The sequence below is a fragment of the Alosa alosa genome, chromosome 20, assembly GCF_017589495.1.
Source record: "Alosa alosa isolate M-15738 ecotype Scorff River chromosome 20, AALO_Geno_1.1, whole genome shotgun sequence".
Lineage (NCBI taxonomy): Eukaryota > Metazoa > Chordata > Actinopteri > Clupeiformes > Clupeidae > Alosa > Alosa alosa.
The window spans coordinates 10640563-10664423 of NC_063208.1; the positions used below are offsets into that span (position 1 = coordinate 10640563).

At 41.9% G+C, this 23861-nt stretch overlaps 3 protein-coding genes across 5 annotated transcripts in view; 1 reads left to right on the forward strand and 2 right to left on the reverse strand.

Moving 5' to 3' along the window:
* Window positions 1-273: 273 nt before the first annotated feature.
* LOC125285430 (cartilage associated protein) lies at window positions 274-5725 on the forward strand. Its single transcript, XM_048229877.1, has 7 exons — window positions 274-803; window positions 933-1082; window positions 2487-2658; window positions 3350-3478; window positions 3900-4045; window positions 4219-4302; window positions 5089-5725. The coding sequence occupies exons 1-7, from the start codon at window positions 336-338 to the stop codon at window positions 5167-5169; spliced, it is 1230 nt and encodes a 409-aa protein (XP_048085834.1). The 5' UTR covers window positions 274-335; the 3' UTR covers window positions 5170-5725.
* A 2179-nt stretch (window positions 5726-7904) lies between these two features.
* Window positions 7905-18961, reverse strand: susd5 (sushi domain containing 5). Of its 3 annotated transcripts, none has more exons than XM_048229866.1 (5): window positions 18886-18961; window positions 11577-11751; window positions 11184-11302; window positions 10518-10706; window positions 7905-9823 (listed from the first exon to the last, which is right to left on the reverse strand). In XM_048229866.1, the coding sequence occupies exons 2-5, from the start codon at window positions 11729-11731 to the stop codon at window positions 8136-8138; spliced, it is 2151 nt and encodes a 716-aa protein (XP_048085823.1). In that variant the 5' UTR covers window positions 11732-11751; window positions 18886-18961; the 3' UTR covers window positions 7905-8135. The 3 variants fall into 3 exon arrangements, with proteins under 3 accessions (XP_048085823.1, XP_048085822.1, XP_048085821.1); XM_048229865.1 differs by lacking the exon at window positions 18886-18961 and adding an exon at window positions 17133-18872 and having other exon boundaries at window positions 7905-9811; XM_048229864.1 differs by lacking the exon at window positions 18886-18961 and adding an exon at window positions 17133-18872.
* A 37-nt stretch (window positions 18962-18998) lies between these two features.
* clasp2 (cytoplasmic linker associated protein 2) overlaps window positions 18999-23861 on the reverse strand; it is a 55710-nt gene continuing 50847 nt past the window's right edge. Inside the window, 8 exon segments of the mRNA XM_048229898.1 lie at window positions 18999-19885; window positions 20747-20863; window positions 21005-21211; window positions 21763-21891; window positions 22123-22319; window positions 22488-22677; window positions 22935-23085; window positions 23510-23613. Of these exon segments, the coding sequence (XP_048085855.1) occupies window positions 19799-19885; window positions 20747-20863; window positions 21005-21211; window positions 21763-21891; window positions 22123-22319; window positions 22488-22677; window positions 22935-23085; window positions 23510-23613 (1182 nt within the window). The 3' untranslated portion in view covers window positions 18999-19798.

Here is a 23861-nt window from a genome sequence, read left to right on the forward strand (position 1 = left end):
GCCAACTGATGCGACGTCCCCCTTAGACGTATACTTATTATAGGCCTGCAAGGAAAAAAATAAAAAGGAAAAAAACAGGAAGTAATCTTTGGACAGAGGACAAAACATTTACACGCATAATAGCAACAGGTGATATTAATATATATATTAATATAAGCTGATTTGTCATTAAGAAAAAAAACAAATACATATAAGGCTGTCCCATCCAAAAGCATTTGCGTTGCTGTGGCCATCCAGCTGGGCCGCGCCCCTGGAGACGTGGAAAGTTTGCAGGCGGGGCTAAACTAACTCACACACAACCACAGAAAAATCTGGAGCTCTCTGTGGAGATTACCATGGTGCCACGATTGTCGAGGATGCATATTTCTTTGTTCGGTCTTGTGTTTTACTCAATAGGCCTGCTCGTCAGTGCGCAATATGAAAAATATAGCTTCCGAAGTTTTCCTCGACACGAGTTAATGCCACTGGACTCCGCGTATCGGCACGCGCTGGATCAATACAGTGGAGAAAAGTGGAAGGAGACCGTGGAGTTTTTGGAGGTGAGTCTGCGCCTCTATCGGCTGTTGCGGGACAGCGAGGCCTTCTGCAACCTAAATTGCAGCTCCGTGCGCATCGATCAGGAGCAGCGCTTCGCCGACTTCCCAGAGCTTCACGCGTTTGGTAACGTTATGAAGCGCGCACAGTGCCTGAAGCGGTGCAAACAGGGGTTACCCGCATTCCGACAGACTCTCCCAAGCCGTGAAACTGTGGAGGAGTTCGAGAGACGTGAACCATACAAATACCTCCAGTTCGCCTACTTCAAAGTAAGTATGGAGATACATTGTAGTGTTATTTTCTTGACCGGTTATTGCGCAGCATGCTCCAAAGAAGAAGTGTTTTCAATAATGGCAAGTGTCTGTGTCTGTGTGTGTTGTGATTAATTGCTCGTGTAGAGTGATAACGTTGCAAAGGCCGTGTCCGCGGCTCATACATTCCTGCTGAAACATCCCGACGACGAGATGATGAAGAGGAATATGGCCTACTACAAGAGCTTGCCTGGTTCTGAGGATCACCTGAAAGACCTGGAGAGCAAGTCTTACGAGGTGAATATTACTTATTACATTTTTGTTACTCATGTACGAATTTCAGGTGTTGACAAGACAAATGCACAAGATGCGTTTTTGAACATAGGATAGTGTCCATGTGTTCAGGTTTAAGGAAATGGACAGATTTTAGTTCTGTATTCAATTGCAATGTCTCAACCGCTTATCTTTTAACCGTATCAAGTCTTTATGCCTATTCATGCATTCCTCTATCTTTACCACGTGTTTTTGCGAATTTGGGAGATAAACAGTTATTTCCAGGGATAGGTTGCACATAACAGCTGTGTACAGTAGACTTCATGATCTTCACAGATGCTGTAAATCACAGCAGCATCATATAGATAGATAGATAGATACTTTATTGATCCCCAGGGGAAATTCAAGTATAGGCTACATGATACAGTTTTGTAATTTGTCATTGTATATGTAGTTTGCTGGTTTACTGAGAGGGGGCTTAAAAATCTTCAGTGTGAACCGAATCTTCAGATGAGCATTACTGGTTAAGCGCAGGTGTCTGTCACTTTAGCAATATGCTAGATATATCATATTGGGTCTCGAAATATTCACGGGAATCCACAGAAATTGAACAATCATATTATTTTATCCAATATTAGTTGTGCAGATGTATAGTCCATCTTATACACACCAATTGAACTGAAATAGAAATTCCAAAGATTTATATTTTTGTGTCATTATTTCATATTTAGTGTAGTCATTCCATATTAGAACCCCTGAGGTACAATTCAAATGCAAGCATGACATTTCAAAGTGTTACCTTTCATTTGAGACCAAACACATAGGGGTTCATAGACAGTAAGCAACTGATTGATTGACAGTATGCATTTTGGATAACCAAAAGTCCTATGGGGAGTTTCTATAGGGCATTTTACAAAACACATGAGCATACCTTGGCAAATAATGGTCTAGTACTTATATGTTCATTCTATATTGATCTACTTTTGAACACAGCTTCACAAGACCTGGTGCAAGGGCTCAGTTGTGTTTCTAAGTCATATCAAGTGACCAAGAGGGCTGAAGTGTGGCCAGTTCAGAGATGCTTGTTATCCGGCAGAAAGAAAAAACAATATTCTAGCCTCTGTAAATCTGTCAGTACATCACACAGTTCTTCTGATTGTTTTCCAAGAAACCACAATGTCTAAGCTTTCCAAAGAGGTCAAGCATTTGATTATAGGCCAAACTAGGTGGGAACAGTGGCCTCTGAAGCAGACGCTGTGCAATTTCAGGCACAAACTGAAATTGGTCTTGAGAACGAAGCGGTTAAACTGCAGGATTTTGCAGCAGTTGCTTATAATCTCCTTTGGGTTAGGAAATTGTTTTGGATTTGCCTAATTCATTTGATGCATTCATTCGATGTTTGTGTGTGTTGCTTGACATCTTTTGTAGACCTTGTTTGTGCGTGCAGTGCGGGCGTTCAACGGGGATAACTTCCGCACGTCCATATCTGACATGGAGCTGGCTCTTAGGGACTACGTGAAGGTGTATGATGAGTGCCTGGCAGCCTCGGAGGGTTCCAGAGAAATTAAAGACTTCAAGGACTTCTTCCCTTCCATTGCAGGTGAATGTCTTCAGTGTTGCTATCTGTTATAGGCTACTACACTTGTCCTTGTATGCTAATACAATTGCACTGTATACGTGTAAATGTTCCATTGATGTTGATGGGATTTCAGGGTTGTGCAGTTTCACTTCCTGTTTGCTCTTCCCTGATGGCATTTCTGAACTCTATTATGAAAATATTCAGCTTTCGCTGTATCTCAGATGCACCTACAAAGTTCACTTCTTTAGCTCCAAGGCAGCAGTGTTTTCGTGCCTGATGACGAAGTTAAACACAGACTGTACAGACAGCCAGTGTAGTCAGAGTAGTCTGTTGGACACACAGTAGTATTGTCCAAAGGTTAATAGATTGTCACACAGGCTTACTTTCTTGCTTCAGCATACAAGGAACAAAAGTGAATAGAAGTTCTCAAGTATTTTTGAACCATATTGATACATTTGCAGGTACTCTTATGATAAAGTTACTAATGACTTGCAAGCCTTAGCAAGCTTGCAGAGCAATTGGAGCAATCAACTTCAACTCTTACTCACTCATTTATTCAATGAGCATGGGCCACACCTTTAGATAGGTTATTATTTTTTTAAAAAAGGGAATTTCATACTGGAATATTGTACTGTTTTTAATGATGTTCATTGGGGGAAAGAGCTGTAATGTTGACAATATCTGTCTTCTAACTTTTCTCTTGATCTGCCAGCTCATTACTCAGAGGTTCTGGAAAGGAAGGTGCGCTGTGAAGCTGAATTGAATCCAGTGGTTGGAGGTTATGTTGTTGACAAATATGTGGCGACAATGTACCATTACCTGCAGTTTGCCTACTACAAGTGTAAGTCAAATGAATGCTGTCATTTATGCGCTTATGGTGTGGTGCGAATTCAGTTTACAATATGGTTATGTGCACAATGATAGTGTCTTGGTGTGTAATTGTGAATAATTTACTATTAAGCTAGGTAAAAATGACTAGCACGGTCATACAAAATATCAAGATCCAATATGAACAAGATGTTTTCTAAGTAGATAGGTAAATCAATCAATCAATCAATCAATCAATCAGTCAACTGGCTAAACCACTGAGTGACATTTGATCAAAGACATCTCATTTTGTTGTCAGCCAAACATATGCTAAACAAAATGATCTCCTTTTAGTTTTAGTAGTGGAGAATAAATGCCACTGTTAAATTGATTGTGCATGTATACAATCTCTGCCATGTTTGCTTATCCCAATGTTTGTGTGTTTGTGTGGTCAGTGGATGATCTAAAAAATGCAGTGCCTTGTGCCGTGAGCTATCTGTTATTTGACCCTGAGGACGAGGTGATGAAGAATAATGTGATCTACTATCAGTACCATCGAGACAAATGGGGACTCGGTGATGATGACTTCCAGCCAAGAGCGGTAAGATGCCTCACCCCAGGCTACATGACCCTACTGGGGGATAGATTCTTCATGAGGGCAACATGTGTATGATGTCTGTATTTCATGTTGTGCCCACTGTAAGTTTTTTTTGCATTAAAAGTCTAATGAATGTAAACTAACAAAAATGTATGTGTTTTATGTGTTATATACAGGAGGCAGTGCGAATATATAATCAGACCACCATGCAAAGACAGCTGTTAGAGTTCTCTCGTCAAAAACTACTGGACGATGATGAGGTCAGTGACATCTCTACCCCCACTACGGGCAATGCTTATAGTGGGCAAAAGAGTATACTGCATTGATCTAATAATCAGTGCTTTGGTATCCTGCAATAGTTCAATAGTTCAATATTTTGGTCGTTTTTTTCCTCAAATTACCATATTCCGAAAATATATGAGAGCAAATTAATACACACATGATCAAACTAACTGCTCACAGAATTCATAGTTTATATACTGTGAGCAGATATACTGTAATCTAAATATCACAAAGGCATTTGTATAATTTTCTGTTTCTGAGAATTGGAATGATAACCTGACTCTCGCCAGATGAATTTCGTTCCACCTAGCTCCACTCATCCATCTGGGATCAATCCATTGGCGCTTCTACGCTACGTCACATCTATAAAACTCCCGCTCCGCATCCTGATTGGCTCTACCATAAAATCTGGTGCCGAAATCACTCTCAACGGAACCGATCCCAGATGGATGTAAGTGGAGCTAGGCGGAACGAAATTCATCTGGCGAGAGTCAGGTTATTGGAATGGTATGGCTGCATTTCCAGTATTTGGCCAGTAGAGGGAGGTTGGCCTAAGCTGTGGCTGTAGCTTAGGACAATTTCACAAAAACTCTTTCTGCACACTACATGCCTATAAGGGCGGTAATTGTCAAATTCATGGCTTGAGAGTATGCCGATGTTCCAGTATCTGTTTATTTCTAGCTGTCTACCTAGCATGCAAGTTAATTGCTTACCATTAATGCTAAGCATGAAATCCAAAGGTATGTGTATATTTTCTGTCTCAGGGGGAAGTGTTGGAGTTCCTAGACGAGTTCCTGGATTCTGATGAAACTGTTGAAGTTCCTAAACGAGTTCCTGGATTCTGAAGATAAATAATATTTATTTAGTGGAATTAAAACACACACTGTCTACCAGCACACTCTTATACTGAATCCCATTCACACAGAAAGCCATGCACACACTCCCACTGGCCACACATACCACCATTCATTCACACAAACCCACACGCCACACATTTAGCGTCATGCCACATGCTCTTTGTCATACCGACAGTGTCCGAAAAAAGGCCAAGAGAACCTCCTCATTGTGCAACTAGTTCTGATAGAGGCTAGATGTAGGCACACAAGTACAAGTTATTCTGATGCACTGCTGTTCTAAAACCAGGTGCCTTTAACATCTACAAATGAACATGCACATTCTCAGTGGTCTTTATTCGGGCCTCATTTCTGATGGGGGGGATAGCAGAGATCTTCATGAGTTGCTTAAGAGAGCCAGAGTTCCTTTTATCATTTCATCTTTTTGGTGCACCTCTTTGAGGCACACTTGCTGAATACAATGGAATGATTATTATGTTTCTGATTCTGTGTCATTTCAAGTGAAAGTCCTTTCTGTGATGTACAGTGTTAAAATAAAAAGATGTTTGTTAAAGAGTTCTTGTAACGTTATTGTGGAATAGTGGCACAAGCAGTTCTAGCCTCATTTTGGGATGACAAATGGAGTTGCTTAAGTATTACACAGCTGTGATACTTTCCAGTGGAATATCTTGCACTTGGCTATGGTCAATATAGCATGATACAACTCAGGGCATTACAATAACTTGTTCCATTTCCCTGTATTTTGATTGCACTTACCTTAACAAACAGAATACCAGCAGGCAGTGAGTATATGTCTACTGCCAGCCTCTGTGGACAGTACAAATGTTTAAACTGCAGAAATTACTGCAGCTGACAACCTTTACATGACATGCTAACTGTGACAGATTATACCAGTATTAATGCAACACAATGCAGATATTTTACCTTAAAATAATGCCACACCAACTTTATGAGAGTTGGAAAATGAAGTCTCGGACATTTCCCATTAGACCGGCTTAGTAAATATTGGTAAATGTTTAATTGAATTGCATCAGAATTGTCATAAGCTTTCAGTTTTTCAGAATGATGTCATACAATAGAAGTCAAGGCAAGTTTATTTGTATAGTGCCTTTCACTATTGAAATACTCTCAAAGCAGCTTCTCAAGCAGCACAAGCAGGTATAAACAACATAAGGTGACATAATAACCAACATTAAAATAACAAATAAAACCATTAAAAGAAATAAAGTATGAAGAAATGGATAAATGAATTAAAGTGTACCATATTTAAAAAAAAAAGGAGATTCTGTGTCAAAATCACAGTTCATTCCATAAACACTATTCTAGTAGCAATTTTTGTCTACAGTTTATGTTATTTTCTCTATCTTTATTTAATTATTTAAACACCTTGTTTAATTTTGTTGCAAAGTACCAGTTCACTGAGTAAACTATATGTTCAGTCTACCGAGTATAAGAATGATCACAGTTAATTCTGGTTCTGAAAAGAAGTTTTTTGGACGATACTGTAGCTGATGAAGGTTGAGGGGTTTTGTGGTTCAATTTGCATTAATTTCTCTTGTTTTAATGTATCATTCAACCTTAGGTTGACAGCTACAATTAAATCAGCCTAAAACAGTTTGAAGAGAACTGGACTTTGTTTTCCGAAGGAAAACAACACCTACAGGACCAAGGACAGTCCAAAAAAGTGGCAGTTGCAACCAACCAGTGAGGCTGTGGAATATCTGGTCTAAAATAATTATAGATCAAAGGTTACACCCATAACTTAGTTCTATTTGAATCTGACTCCTGATGTTTAATCTGGTTTGGGTGTCATTAGTGGTCACACCAACCTTAGGATGTGACTGATGGTGTTAAACAATCCATTCTCTGTCCTATGACATCCTGTCTCATTGAATTCACAGATTTTAAATGGGCTATTAATGTACATGAATTTACAATTTTGATCATAACTACTATTTATTTCTTATTAACATTTACATCATATAAGATAGATTTTATGACATTAGTTTGCACATATTACGCCCTAAATTAAATGATGAGCAAAGCGCAAACTCTAAAGTCTAACGGAAGTTAATTCAAAAACCAAGAAAACATATTTTCTGATTTTGTACCATGGGCAAGACATCATCGGTGGGTAAGCTCAATGTTCCAACAAGCCACGCTGACATCTTTAGTTCATGCACAGGACACTTTCCTTATTGACAGACTTTGCTCTTTGACCATCATTTCAATTAGGGCCCATAAATCATTATTCCTGGGATTGCTCCAGCATCTACAACTACATCTACAACTATCTACAAGGTCTCATCTTCATTAGCATGGTCTTTGTAGAGTTCAAATGAAAACAAGCTATTCTAATTTTAGTTTTCAAACTTTAATGTTTTTCTCCTGGGACAGTAGACTGCAATGTTGTATTTGCCAAAAAAGTAATACTTGCTGATCAGAATTCTTCTACATGATAATGTCAACAAATATTACTAGCTAGTGTCATACATACCATACTGTGGTATCGCCTGATGATGACAGTTAATGTATGACTGAATTTAAAACTCATCCACTGTAGTCTGATATGGTGCATCATTGGAGTGTGTGTGTGTGTGTGTATGTGTGTGTGTGTGTGTGTGTGTGTGTGTGTGTGTGTGTGTGTGTGTGTGTGTGTGTGAGTGTGTGTGTGTGTGTGTGTGTGTGTGTGTGTGTGTGTTGTGTGTGTGTGTGTGTGTGTGTGTTAGTGTGTGCACCTTTATTTTTGAAAGAGAAAAAAGAATAATACACTTACCAGGACACACACAAGCACAAGGGCCTCTCTCAAAGCAGAATGAAATTAATTACAATCACTGAAGCAAAAATCTGGACAGAAAACAAACCATCAAAATGTACATCAACACAAAACAAACAGCTGTTTTCTGTGTAGATACGAGTGAGAGAGTACGTATAATAATGTCAGACTGGGTGGTATTTTAGGCAGTCTGCTGCATCTCAAAGTTTTGAGTGTGTGAGTTAGTTCCATTGAACTGATAGTGTGAACTCTTTCGCTGTCTCCTTCGGTAGAGCCACGCCCCCAAAGCCAGACCCACCACCGCAACAATCGTGCCCACTGTTACTATGGCAATTAACGAACTGCTCCTGGATGACGGACAAGCGTCCAGATCACACGGCTCCTCAGTGGGCGCGCTCTGCTTGGTCAGATTGTGGTGGTCTGAATCGACGCCACTGATGTCGTGAATCAGGACGGGAACGTCAGTGGACGGAGAGGTGATGAGGTCATCAGGTAGAACCGTGGTGAGAGCAGGCGGGCTGCCCAGGTCATCACTGTCCGTGACGTCTTCGGGACTCAGTGTAACGTGGAAAGGAACACTTGTGATATCCTCAACAAAAACAGTCATGTCGTTGCTCTCAGTCGGAAGCGATGCGTGATGAAAGAATTCTGGGATGGTGGTGCCGGTGCTTCCATAAACAACAGTGGTTGCCATAGCATCTAATGTCATGTCATAAGGTCCCACCCCAGAGGGTGTGGCTGAATCAGACCCATCACCGTTCAACGACTCTGTGGTGGTATGCAGAAATGGCAATGCAGTTGTGACGTCACTGACATTGGCGAAGAAGGTCGGGTAAATTTCCGTGGCATCTGGCTGTTCAATCACCCCCTTAAAAGTCTCCTCTGAGCTGTCTATGGCTTTCTCATACTCCTCACTGGTTACGGATTCCTCGTGTTCTTTAGAAATGTCCTTCACCTCCTCCTCTGAGCCGATCTCTGTCGATTTGGTGAACTCCTCGTCGATGGGGTACCCGTCCAGCCAGGACTTGTCGGTGAGCTGCAGAACCTCGTCGGTGGGCGGCTCCTCCTCTGGGTGGTCATCGATGTGGTGCTCCTCCTCGGTGTGGTCATCGATGTGGTGCTCATCCTCGGCGTGGTCATCGATGTGGTGCTCATCCTCTGGGTGGTCATCGATGTGGTGCTCCTCCTCTGGGTGGTCATCGATGTGGTGCTCCTCCTCGGCGTGGTCATCGATGTGGTGCTCCTCCTCTGGGTGGTCATCGATGTGGTGCTCCTCCTCTGGGTGGTCATCGATGTGGTGCTCCTCCTCGGCGTGGTCATCGATGTGGTGCTCCTCCTCGGCGTGGTCATCGATGTGGTGCTCTTCCTCTAGGTGGTCGTGGCTGTGGCTCTCCTCCTCTGGGTGGTCGTGGGTGTGGCTCTCCTGCTCGGTGTGGTCATCGCTGTGGCTCTCCTGATCAACAGTGTCTTCGACCCCGCTATCTGTTTCTTTGGCGCCGGAGTGTTTGTGGTCTGACGTGTGAGTGTCAACATGGTCGTCATCGTGGAAAGCCTCCGAGGGGAACCAGAACAGATGTTTCTGACTCAGCAGGGACACGGGCGGGTCTGTCACCGACCCAGCGTTCACGTCGTCTCTCTCTTTCTCGTCTGTTTCTCCTCCCTCCTCCTCTTCTCCTCCGGCTGTGTCACCCTCTGTTCCTTCACTATGCCTCTCTGTTTGAGTCTCTCCGTTCTCCACCTCCTCCTCCTCCTCCTCTTCTTCTACTCCTCTCTCGGTGGCCTGGCTGGCTCCATCCTCTGAGTCGGAGTAGATGTTACCTCCATCAGGAAACTTGTCCTCATAATCCAAATGGGCCTCTGCTTCATCATCTAACACACACACACACAAACACACACACACACACACACACACACACACACACACACACACACACACACACACACACACACACACACACACACACACACACACACACACACACACACACACACACACACACACACACACAAATACATAAAAACACAGCCTCAACAAACACAACAAAATAGAACATATATTTACTCTTGCATTAAACACAGAGTATTAACACAATAACACACTATACATTCACTGACATATTGACCCCCTGTCAATAACACAAATACGGTTTTCACTTGCTTAAATGTTAGGTCCTTGCCCAAGTATTTCAGTAAGGGATAATGTATTGTCCGCCAGTAATTATGAGAAAATAAGTCCCAACAAGGAGAGCAGGTTTTGCTTCGACCTGAAGGGACTTATTTTCTGATAATTACCGGCGGACAATACATTATCCCGCTTATTACACGGCTACTTGCCAAAATGAGAAAAGAAGCCTAACACAAATGATTTTGCTTTGATATGGAACGGTGACTAAACTTTTTTTACCAGATCTACTTCATAGGTGTCCTGTTATTCAGAATTAATAGCCACCCCACCAGCCAATCAGAAAAGAGTATTTCTTTTCTCCGGGTGATAAGCAGTTATAAATAACAGCTCACACAGATCCAATCGTGTAAGCCATTTGTAGCCCAGAGACAGACCCACCTTTGGCACAGAGCTGCACATGGCCGTACCATTCCCCACAGCTGTCGCAGAGCAGGCTGAAGGCCGTGTCACCGGAGGAGAAGCTGAAGCCGGCCTCACACCCAAACACCAGCTCGTCTCCCAGCTCCAGGCCGGTCTGGCTCTGCATGTGTGTGTGGGGGAAGGTAGGGGGCGCTCCACATGGGGCTCCTGATGGATACAAGAAGACACACACACATGCACGCACGCACACATGCACACACATACATACACACACACACACACACACACACACACACACACACACAGACACACATCACACGCACACACACACCATTAGTTCATGTATGGATGTGAATTCATTAAGTATGAGTAGTTGCATTTCCTTGAGTGTAAGTGGTGTTCATCTCTAAATGTTCTCTGATTTGTCACCCCCTAACTGTAGTTGTATGTAAAGCAAGACAATATTCATTGTTTATGGAACTTCAACACATTGCATTTACACCTCAGGGGATTAACTGGCCAGGCCTGATTTGGACCAACTAAATAGGTTATGTTGCATTAATCACAATCACAAACACTCAAGCAATTTCACACACACACACATGCACACAAACACACACACACTCATACTGACAACATATTGGCCATTCTTTTCAAAAGAGAGAAACTAAATTCACAGTAAACCTTTATCTTTGACACAGAAGGCATCCAATCGTCTCTCTTCCTCCTCTAATGTATCATCCTCCACCTTCACATCCACTGTTCGTAGGCCTGCCCCATTTTCACTCTTACAAATGGTTGTCCTACAAAGCAAAACATTTACACATAACACACAGTGTACAGTTTAGTACACTAAATCCTGATTTTTATCCTGATTTCCTTTAATGTTATCTCTGTTACTGGTTCCATGGTTTTCATATGAATGTGGAACATTGTCTTCTGGACAACAAATTGTGTTTGGCTTTAAACCAACAGCCTGGTACTATTCGTGCACTATTTGTGTATTTTCTTGGCAGATGAAAACTAAAAATTCCTCAAATAAAATAAAAAGTAAACACAGCTTGTTTGGATTCTTACCCAACAGTGGCCCCATCCATCCATCCTCTAGTGCAGACGGAGAAAGAGCATTCCAAAATGGCGTGCCACAGGTCTGCCACTGATGCCAACCGGGCACTGTGGGCGGCACACGCCTTTCTCGCCCACTCATGCCCCGTCTCGGACACGTTCTGCATCTCCAGCACAAAGACACGCCCTAACAGAGAGTACAGAAGAGTATGCTGATCAATTATACACATGATAAAATCACCACTCTTGACTCCACAGCTGACAATGAAGCCAATGTTAAAGGAAAAGCAGTGTTAGAACATCCTAGGGTCTATTTTTGGACGTTAATGACTTTCGTTGGGGGACCAAAACATTTTATATGAATTTATAACGAAACAACATATGGTGAAATTTGCTGCCAAGGCTAATGCTTTATGCTATTTCGTTTGCAAGTGCATATTCCAGTCTTACTCTTTCCGATGAATGTAATTTTGGTCCCAGATGAAAGTTTACAGTCATTATTATTCAAAAATAGACCCTAAATTGTTCTAACTGCAGACTTTTCCTTTAAATATCAATAAAGAGTCAGTAAATGATCAGTGATTTGCTTAGATTTGCACAATATCATTAAGACAAATTGAGATCATGGAGATCATACAGAGGGTTAAGAGCACAGCATGGGGGCAGCACAGCTTCCATCTGGTCCAAGTGACCCCACCCCATCTCATCTCTCTCTCTCTCCCATTTGCTTCCTGTCAATCTTCACTGTCCTGTCTAAATAAAGGTAAAAAGGCCACAAATATATACTAAAAAATAATACAGCATTATAACATTATTTCAGACCAGAGATCAAGCAATAGCACATTATATGAAGGATGCTTGCAATAACTATTATTGTTACTATAAGGTAGGCTATATTACACAAACCATTAGATGAGGCCACTATAGGTATGGCCAAAGATCAGGGTAGAAAACACGTCTAGTTTTTAGATAGGCCTATCGATCCATTGTTAGCTACGTCTTCTGATATGATTTAATTATAATCTAAAATTATTGCATAATAATGTACACTTCCTTTAATCTCATCACATTTTAACAACCATCACAGTGACTCAATCTTCAGAGACCTAAAATCCTCCACACGTCTCATGGGGCAATAATCTGAGTACATGGTGGCCAAATATCACACTAGTGTAATCTAACGTTGGCCTAAAGTCAGAGTTCACACTGGCATGCAAATATTGAGCTTCATTTGTGTAATCTTGTTCTCCAAATCCCACATTAATTTCACACCTTGAGTGGCTCTGCCATGGCACATTCATGAGAGCACACTTTATCAGAGCCAGAGAACCATGTAACATGCAATTACCCTAGGTAGGATCCCTATCGGAACCATACAACATGTCAATACCCTAAATCAAACCCATATCTGAACCATACAACATGTAAATACCCTAGGTCAAATCTCTATCTGAACCAGCATGTAAATGCATCATTGTCTTTGTACTTGTACTCTGCACGATGACAATAAAGTTGAATCTAATCTTTAAAAAAAAAAACTATCTGAACCATAACATGTAAATACCCTAGGTCAAATCCCGATGTGAATCAACATATACAGACCCCTATCTGAACCAACACCTAAATACACTAGATCAAATCCCTATCTGAACCATAAAACACCTAAATACATATATAACACATAAAAAACAGAAACAATATAATATGTGGAAGAAATAAGTTAACAGGAAAAGATAAAGACCAAAGCTATCCATTTTTTGTTTTTAATCAGCCAGATCAAAACAGGATGAGAGTGAGCCTCCCTAAACATGCAGGCAAAACAAGGCTATCTGGAGCTCTGGGACACATTACATAGTTTTAAAAGCAGCACCTGTCACTACTTAGAGCAATTATAGAGCAACGTTATGACCTCTTGTGGAGAAGTAAATGTACTACAGTCAATTAGGAAATGCTAATAGGAGTTGTTGTGATGATGTAATGCAGTGTCTCAAAGAGGTCTGCAAGCTATCCCAAGTGGTCTGCGAACAGACTTGGTAAAATATAATATAGATGAGTTGTTTGCTATATTGAACCAACTTGTATGTAAATCCAAACAGTTCTGCTACACTGCATTTGTAAGCTACACCAGTTTAAATCACATGAATCCTCTGACACAATAAGCCAGGTGCAAAGACAATAAGCAAGGTGGTTCAGTGAGTAGGCTATTGTGTAATAATTTGTTGAAGTAGGTCTACTGTTGTTTTTTTTTTTAGCTAAGTGGTCCATGAGGGGTTTTTTTTATCGGTAAAGTGGTCCTTGGTCTGAAAAAGTTTGAGAAACACTGATGTAATGAGATCCAAGTGGCACTGATGGGTAGGCATCAGAAAACACTTAGACTAAACTAGGCCTACTGTACTTCGATACACATTAGCAAGATGAAACACTTAGACTAAACTAGGCCTACAGTACTTCGATACACATTAGCAAGATGGAACACTTAAACTAAACTAGGCCTACTTAGATACACATTAGTAAGATGAAGACTGAACTAGGCCTACTTAGACATTAGCAAGATGAAACACTTAAACTAAACTAGGCCTACTTTGATACACATTAGCAAGATGAAACACTGTACAACAGACTAGTTGGTGGAAAACAGAGATTTGGTATGCAGAAAAAAATAGAGATTTTTAAGGGCCAGAGGCTGCAGAGGTTCCGTGGTGAACTTGCTAACAGCATTCTCAAAGGAACATGGCCAGACAGGAAGTAAGCTGGTGTTGGTGAGATTGTTATGGAGAAGAGTGGAGAGGAAAATAAAAGAGAGGCCAACCTACAGGGAGGAATTCTGAAGATGTGGCAGAGGGAAAGAGGTGGATAGCAGATGAGGGGTGTAATTTAGTTGATCAAGATTTGAAGAGTTCAGATGCAAAACCCTCTAAATCCGTCTGACCACTTTCCTTTTAAATGAGCATTTAAGTTCAGGCTCCTATAGGTTTTTGCCTATAAATCGATATTTCAGACCAGGAAGAGAGTGGTATTTAGTGGGTTTAGAAGTTAAATGATTTGATTAGCGTATACTATGTGTGGAGAGCATCCCCTCACCATCTTTATCTCATTTTTGACATAGGTGGCATTTAGAGGCTTTTGCATCTGAACCCTTCAATTCTTGATTCGTAACATGGGTGGGATTCTTAACATGTTAAGAGTCTTACCATGCCATGGGGAGGTTTTCATCAGCATTGTGCCACTGATGGATTATTGGAAGGAAACGACTAACCTATTTTGAATAAAGTAGGCCCTAATGAACTTTGGGCAGAGACAGAAGAATTTGCTAGTGCAGAGCTACAGTTGGCTGCGGATCAAGTAGCATATCAGAACAGAGGCATGATGGTCTCAGATTGGAATGGTATGGGGAAAGCCATATTCCACCAACTCCTATCATGTTGTAACATTAGCCTGTTTCAGGGTTGCTATAGGTTACTTGAGGTTTGAAAATGGTTGGCATGTTGAAAACATGACTGTTGAGTTTACCTTGTCAATGGTAGCATTGCAAGTAGTGTAATTTCCCTCATGAATCATGATAGAGGGCTAGTGTAATACAGAAGACCAGAGGACAAATGTTGATAGATATTGGTACATTTGATGTTACTTGTATGAATGATAATGGCACCAAGCCACCATAAAGACACATCAGGGACAGCTGGCTGATACAGAGATCACCTCAAAGATGCGCATGGAATTTGAGCCCCCATTAATGCACAAATAGGCTGACACCAGACATAATTTCACTGCATTTTTTACTTCCAGTAACTATATGCATGTGACAATAAACTTCCTTGTATCCTTGTGTCTGTACAATAAACATGTTTGTATGCAAAGTGCGGCCTTTTTCTTCTTTGATTAAGAGTGTACATCACTGGCACACAGGCTTCCTAAATGTAGTTGTGGGAACTTGCACGCTTGTGTGAAAAATAATAATTTATACAAATATTTGGTGCCAAGAACATCACCAAAGCAATCTCACTATCAATATAATCTGTGATGTTTTGGCCTTTGTAAGCCTTTTGGCTCTTCGTTTTTAGAGACAAAAACTAAGAAACAAAGACAGAAAAATCTGAAGCGCCTTCAAATATATCAGTGCCTTTAACCATGAACAACTGTTTAGGACATGGAACAGATTTATACTCCGTTCAGTTGTCGTATGCTCTTTTTAAAGTGAGTTTAGTCACTCATTTGAACTCAAGCATGGGAATTCAAATAATGGTAACCAACCCGACTGTACAATGTTCCATGGTGTTCTAGAGGGTGGGGACTATTTGGGCCTGTGTGGCACCAAGCTGTTGTATTTTCAGCCCTCCTTTCCCTCGTGCTTTCTCATCTCTCGGTTTTAGTGGTTAAAACCATTCATGTTGAAGACGTTCCAACTCACTTTCCACCATGGTTATCTCCATTTGCTAATAGTGTGTGAACTATAATCTACACAGAATGCTAGCTAATTAGCTAATGAGCCACAGTCCTAAGCATGCTGGTCTTTCCATGTAGAAAATGACAGATGAGACTGTGGGAGACATTTTACACTGTTGAAAGTGTTTTTTATGAAAAATATAGTAACTTCACATACACTTAATTGATGCACTCAGCATTTACTAAGGCTGTTGACTGAGGGTCAAAGGTTGAGGGCAACAGTTCTAATTTAACAGGCCTGCTTTGTCTCTGTGTGCAATTGGCATCCTAAGAGAATGACATTCCATTGACAAGACATGACATTCCTCCATGATGTCCACCATTCCACGAAAATAAATGGCACACTCCTTTGATGTGCACCCAACTGTTTATTCCCCCTCTATTAGTTGGTAAAATCAAGAAGTTTTCTGCATGCTTCGTAAGCATCACTGACCAAAAATTTGGCAACGCAAATACAAAGAGCTTTTCATAAATTCTGTCTTGTTCAAGTCACATGGCCAGGCATGTGCTTGGAACATTCAGGTAAAGAACAGCAGGTACAAGCAAGATAGGAAAGGAATCTCATCCTCTTTACGCAAATTCTCTAAACCAACTAACAAATCTCATAATATATGGTAGATTAATTATTGGTGTAGCCTCCACAGTGGAAAACAAGGGACAGCAGCACCAGTTAAACTCAAAGCTGAAGATTTGCACCTTATGCAACAGAATCCCCTCAATGTCACATAATCAAATATGTTAATTTGCTTTAAAATAACTTTAAATTATGCTTAATGCAAAGAGAGGTATGTGTGCAAGGACTGTACATTACTCAAAAATCAAGGTAGCCGATTTTCCATTTTGCATTCAAAGTTCAACAGGGCTTTTTGGCAATAATGCTACATAATAAAATGTACTGAAGTTCAAGGCCAACACATATGTGATTAAAATACAGTGGTCTTGATTTGGAGCTGACTGACTAATATTCACACACTATGAAACATTGATTCTTGTCAAACATCTGGACTAAACTCAAACTGAATGACACACACACACACACACATATATAATATACACACACTCCACACAAGAACTGTTCTATAGCCTCGCTGGGTTTTAGAGTAAAACGATTCAGCTGAGTCTCACCGTCAGCATGACAGCTCCTGAATGCTAGCCACACCAAGGGCCCAAGGATCAGCGGGAAAAAACGGGCCATTGCGCTCACAAACTCCAGACAGCATAAACGTGTACACAAAAAAAAGTGAGTGTAGAATATGTCACACACAACCCTAGTGTAAGTCTATAGTCCACTGAGAGTATGTCTGATGGCAGGCGATGGGAGGCTGCTGATAGAGGAGGAGAGACAAGAGTTTATGGGAATGAATAGTGCATCAGCAAGCAGCTGGACCACTGGTGCGAAAACTCACAGCAGAGTGACGGTAAACACACCACACCTCAGCACTGGACAAAATGCTTGGGAGTAAGAGTGCAAGTTACACTGGTTAGCGTGTGTTGAAGTGTGTGTGTGTGTGTCTGTAAAGGGAACATTTTTTTTCGTGCACATGCACCCATTTCCTTTTTAGACTCTGAGATAAGAGTTGGATGTGCTGGCCTAACATGTGTGAGGCTGAGGTAATCTGTACCTATATTTCCATCCTAAAAGTCTCTGTCCTAGAGTTCAAAAATATATTTTGGGCTGTGGTGTGATGGTCAGACAGAAAGCAACAGGCAAAAATAAACAAACAACCTGAAAACAATTTGTGGTCTCAGATACTGCAAAGCTCAGGAGAATGCAAGGAGTGTGTAAAGGTTATGTGCATCTGAAAGGCTGTTGCATCTGTATCTATATAACAGTTTCTAAATGTATTCTACTTACAAGCCATTAAAATGATCCCAACTTTTCTGAGGCAACACCACAGTGCATAAGTGATCTGCTTGTTACTTGCAGTTGGGGTCGTCCAGTTATTTTTTTTTTTTAATTAATTCTATTCCATTCACATAACCCATCAAATGGCTTTGTTGCAATGAATCACACTGTAAATTATAAGGGCATTCTGTAGTTTTTCCATATCCATATCTACTGGCAGTAGAAAAGACGAGGAGAGTAATTTGTCATGAAGAAGTTATTTCATAACTCTTGTATGGTTCACTTATGTGCAGCATGTAGTGAACCGTGACTGTCTATGGGTCCAGTAAAAGAGAGAGAGGACCTCTGCTGATATAAGTGGCGGCTGAGCTAAGAGAAATATGATCCCAGAAGAGGAAAGGAGTTGTGGGAAATGTAGTTCTTTTGAAAAAGACGAAATAAATAAGTTTGTCTTTTGTCCCAAAAATAACACTATAAAATAACCAGGTCTTCAAAAATGTTAAATTCTATTATTAATATGAATAGACCATAGGTGACATATTATGCATATGGATGTAACTATTGAATTTGTTTTAACTATGTGTTATTAATTTGTTTAAATATGATTTATATTCATTTTTCTGCAGAAATGAAAAGCCACAGCCCTCCATGCGAGTATGTCTGGTTTGACCTCAAGATTTAGTTAAAAACTTGATGGAAAAACTGGGTGGATGTGTCTACAATGTGGAGAATAAACATCTTTATCCTCTCTGTATGAGGTACAATTAAGTAAAAAGACCATCCTGTGGTGAAACGGTCACCCTCACTCCCCAGCGAATGCTATGAAGATCTGAATGGACCTGATAAAGAGGGTGAAATGGGTGAGGAACTAGCCCTTAATGTTTGGACATTTTTAGTTCAGTTAACCCTAATACTAGAAGTTAAATATTTGTATTAAAGCAACAGTGATGGCCATCCTCCAAAGCCAACAGTATGTAGGTCATTGTAGGTCTCATCAACTCATCAATTTCACTGTGGATGCTGTGACCTTACCTGGAGGCCAGATAGGCAGACAGTGTAGTACTGTACTGTAGGCTGTAAAAGTCCCTCCAGTGTCCCAGCATGTCTGTGGCCATGGACACTGCAGAACCAAGAGTTCCACTTGATATCTGTACAGTTTGTATTTATTTGCAATTTTATTGTTAACACAGGTACAGAAATGCAGCAGGAAACACAAGAGACAGATGAATAAGAGAGAGAGAGAGAGAGAGAGAAAGAGAGAAAAAAGTGTGAGAGAGAGAGAGAGGGACAGACAGATATTAGCCGTTTAAAAGTGTAAGTACATTTCTACAACCCTCCTCTGTGGAGCAGAATGACACTAGAGCTCTAAAAGACCAGCTGAAGGACAGTTACTTTTGCGATAACATACTGGGATATTACAGGGTGATATCGGCCAGACAGATTGGCACCATACGGATCACGCAATCAGAGCACCCCTGCCCCAGCCTTCCCTTGGCCCTTTTAAGACATGCACAGAGCCAAGCGGAGCAGTAACCGGATGGCTCTTTAATTAATAAACATTAATGATGCTATAATAGCAGTGTTTGTCTGGGGTTGAGAGTGTTACCACGCCACAGTTCTGAAGTGCCTCGATTTCTCTAACACATTGAAATGAATGGAGTTTGGTGCGCACGTTGCACACACACACACACATTTATATGCACGCGGTAGATGGTGAGAACGTGACGTTGCGCGCACGGCAGCACAAGGCATTCCTGGAAGAGCTAGGGGGGGAGGGGGTTTATGTTCAGGTTGCTCAATGTGTAAAATGAGTACAAAAAATCTTTCTTCGGTTAGATGTGTGAGAGTGTCAGCCAGGGTGTGAGTTATGTGCACAAAAGTTAAAATCATCTTGGGTGGATGAATGGTTGGTTGGTCTTCAACCCAACTGAAGATGGGGTTGGAGTTACGGTCCTGGCCCTGATTCTGAAGTAGGGTCACTGCCACTGGAGCCACTTTGTGCCCGCTTGATGTAAAGATTCAGCAGCTTGAGCTGTGTCAGGGAAGAAGAGCGTGAGAGAGAGTTTTGCCGTTACAACACACATTTATATATACTGACACAACATGCATGAATATATAAATTCAGGCACTTTCAATGTTTCATCTATTTATGTCTTTTTCCGGGCCTTCATTTTTTCCCCTCTCAAATTCACAAACTTTCAAGGATGTCAAGGACCCATGGGAAGCCTGGTTGTGATTAACCTACAGATCCATTCTAATTATAATCCCCCCTCCCCCCTTTCCTGTAGCATTACAGAAGTGTGCTGTGTATGAGACAGTGTTTCCCATACATTGACTTATTTGTGGCAGCCCACCACAATATCAACATTGACCACCACACAATGATTTTCCAGGTTGTACTAAATTGTGCTTAAATCTGGTTCATCATAACCACGCTATGCTAATTTGTTAAAGCAACACCAAAGAACTTTCCCTCTGTCGCACGCACACTATTTGTTTATCCAGCACCGGCTTTGCAAATAACAATGTCCACAGAGTTATGTTGCATGATTTATGAAAGTATGATGTATTGCGACGTCAAACGCAAGTCAAATTTGTAGTTTCTTATGTCTCATTCCATCGAACTACAGATCCGCTAACCGATCTGGCAAACTTAAACAGTGTGGTTATAGCCGATAGAGGTGCTGCGAAGCTAATGCAGAAGTGCCGTTCACCCTGTTACAAGTTGATGAACCACTGAAACGATTTTGGAAACATTCTTTTAATGTACAAAAAACTCTTTGGTGTTGCTTTAAAAACTGTTGAATTCAAGTTAATTCTGCAAACCAGTTCCCACAAATAGAGTTCAGTTCTGTGGGAAACACTGTGAGAGCAGCGCATGCGGCGAGCTCACCTTGCTGCCAGATAACTGGTTGAGATGGGGCTTGAGCTCCTCGCCGATGACCGAGTAGATGGCCACCAAACAGAACACGCAGGCCTTCCTCACACTGCTCTCAGAGTTATCATAACCCTGCAACAGGACCAACAGGAGCTCAGTACCGCTCAGCAAGAAAACCCCAACATGGACACTCAAGAGTGTGAGAAGTGTCCAGAGCCTGTGAGGGAATGTGTGTGTGTGTGTATGAAAGATGGGGAGAGAGTGTGCGCTCACTTGGATGAGGCCAGGCACCACCTCTGGCAGCAGCTGCACCAGGTTCTCTCTCGGCATCTGGTCCATGAGCTTGGTGAGCATCTTTATGGCAGCCAGGTTTATCGGGTAGTCGGCCGACTGGATGATCGGGCAAAGAACCTTGATGCACTGGTCAGGGTTGATGGCGTTTGCCAACATGGTTGCCGTCTCCTCTGCTGCACGCACCACCTGCGCGCACACACACACACACACACACATTACGCCTTATGTCTTTGATGTGACCAAATGAGTACTTTTTGGCCCCTCTAATGCCTGTGTCAGAATGAACAATTTGAGGAATGATGTCATATTTACTGTTTGGGTTAGTTACTCAAGTCTCACCATTGCACTGGCTGAAGAGACCACACCTAGCAACCAAAATATCATGGCTGACTAATCTAACTTCTCATCACACTGCCCTTCTCACATCACTAGGCCACACCATTTGTCATAAGATAAATAAATACCAGAGATTTGGCACAAGATTTTTTTCAGTTTTTGATGGTGGGTTTAGCCAAAATACTGTCTATTTAATTATATCATTATATAGTGCATGTACGAACTTCTGTTTTTTGTACAGGTGTGTTTGATTCTTCATTAGATATTGTATGCGTTTGAGCACTTTGGTGTGGATGGGTGTGTGTGTGTGTGTGTGCGTGTGTGCGTGTATGCGTTTGAGCACTTTGGTGTGTGTGTGTGTGTGCGTGTGTGTGCGTGTGTGTATATATATATATATATACCTCTTTGTGAGGGTCTTTATGTGCTTCTAGGGTCTTCATGATGGTGAGCTCTGCATAATTCTTGAAGCGCCATGGTTGTCTGCTCAGGATTTCCTTCAGTACACGCAGAGCTAGCGCCCGGATAACATGCTAATGAAAAACACACAAATTTATACATCCATGCACACACACACAATATAACATAATGTAAGGATAAAATGTTACGGTGACAGTTCTGGTAATCAAACTCAACGTTTTTCAAGGACAGAGCCATGATGTGTCTGTAATGAAGTATCCCACATGCAAATGTCCAGTGTGGGAGAGTGAATGTGGTGGTCTGCCCATGTGGTTACTACGGTTACTACAGTTACACAGGGTTACCTCTCCATCCCCCAGCGTCTCCAGCAGCAGCAGCAGGATGGTTTTGAAGTGCTCGTCCCAGACCGTTTGTGTGCGTGTGTCTCTGATCAGCTTCATGAGCTCGCAGAGCGCCGCCTTGCGCTCCTCCACGCGCTCGCTGTGATTGGACAGCTCCTTCAGCAGCTCTGCTACCACCTCCGATTGGTCGACTCCGCTGTCTGTCAAAAGTAGCAGTAGTAGGCGGGAGAGTGAGAGTAAACGTTACTGGAGGACCAGTACCCAACTGACACGGACATTGATGCAAGAACAAACACTGTGACAAAAATAGACATCACAAATTCCCCCTTTCATCACACAGACAGACGCCCTCCCACACGAAACCTCACCATCTGACACGGGCTGCCCTTCGGAGTCGAAAGAGGAATCCTTCAAATTCTTGCCAAAGGAGGAGGAGCCAAAGGACGAGTCCGAGCAGTTGCCCGGCTGATCTCTGGAGGGACGGGGACTGGACGAGAGCATGGGCATGGTGTTCAACAGCGAGGTTTTATTATCGAGTGCTGTCCTCCCAGGTTCCGCCTACACGACGCGCACACACACACACACACACACACACACACACACACACACACACACCAAGCTTTGTATGACACTTATAATTTTAAAACATTTAAAAGACTACGTCTCACTCTGGATGCCGCGGACTGTCCATGTTTCTGTCTCTCGCTCATTTTCTCACCCTCTGCTGAGGTCAGTGGTCAATAAAGAATAAAGAGTCCTTAACCCAGTAGTTCTGGGCATGTGGGCTCTCTCGGTGGTGTGTTTGTGAATCTTACCTCCTCCTCTCCCTCTCTCTTGCGGGGTGAGTGTGAGTCCGTCATGTCCTCCTGACTGCGGACGCTGAAGTTCTGGATGGCTTCACTCATACCCCTGAGAGAACTGTAGATCTCTTCAGAGTTCATGTTCTCTGTGTCATAATCAAAAGCACTGCACGCACGCACGCGCACACACACACACACACACACATTAATTACCATGCACTCATAGCTCAACATATGGTACATATGTACATATATATATATATATATATATATATATATATATATATATATATATATATATATATATATATATATATATATATATATATATATATATATATATATGGTATATAGTCATGGAAACTTTTTGTGGTCCCCAGCAAAGTGTCAACGCCTAATATGAGACACAATAGTCCAGTGTCCGTGCAAACTGTAACTATGAACTACCTCGGAGGCCAAGAGCCTCCAAAACTCCATCTTTGACAACATATAAAAGCACAACATTTGTTAAGAGTGGGGATATAGCGGTTGTGTGCGGGTCACCTCTCTGCGGAGGCTTATCTGGGCTTTGATGTGTGTGAATGTGTTACCTGGGTGAGAGGGTCTGGGAGGTGTTGGTGGGGGAGGTGAGGGGGCTTGTCCAGCTGGCGGGTGATCTGGGGGTGTGTCTCTGCAGAGGGCTTCCAGTGGACGCCTAAAAAGGACAACACTCCCCATCAGACCATCTCTCAACAAATCATACAACTGCAATATTCAGATCCTAATGGGCCAGTATTCTACCACAGCTGCCATTTGGACGCAGAACTTTTCGGAGAGGTTTGTTAGAGCTCAGGTCCTAGTTCCTCTAGTGAGGCCCCCACAGCTGATACTCAAATAGGGCTTTTTGTTGCTGTGATTTCAGATGAAGTATATCCATGATGGGGAAAGGCAAAAAGTCACTAT

Bases quoted from the DNA above. Each gene is read 5' to 3' on its own strand.
- LOC125285430 (XM_048229877.1), top strand. From the start codon at position 336: ATGGTGCCACGATTGTCGAGGATGCATATTTCTTTGTTCGGTCTTGTG. The intron at 1,083-2,486 runs GTGAATATTACT...CATCTTTTGTAG, and splicing joins TGGAGAGCAAGTCTTACGAG to ACCTTGTTTGTGCGTGCAGT. The intron at 4,303-5,088 runs GTCAGTGACATC...TTTCTGTCTCAG, and splicing joins AACTACTGGACGATGATGAG to GGGGAAGTGTTGGAGTTCCT.
- susd5 (XM_048229864.1), bottom strand. From the start codon at position 17,202: ATGGCCCGTTTTTTCCCGCTGATCCTTGGGCCCTTGGTGTGGCTAGCA. The intron at 11,752-17,132 runs GTGAGACTCAGC...ACTCTCTGTTAG, and splicing joins CAGGAGCTGTCATGCTGACG to GGCGTGTCTTTGTGCTGGAG. The intron at 11,303-11,576 runs GTAAGAATCCAA...TTTGCTTTGTAG, and splicing joins ATGGATGGGGCCACTGTTGG to GACAACCATTTGTAAGAGTG.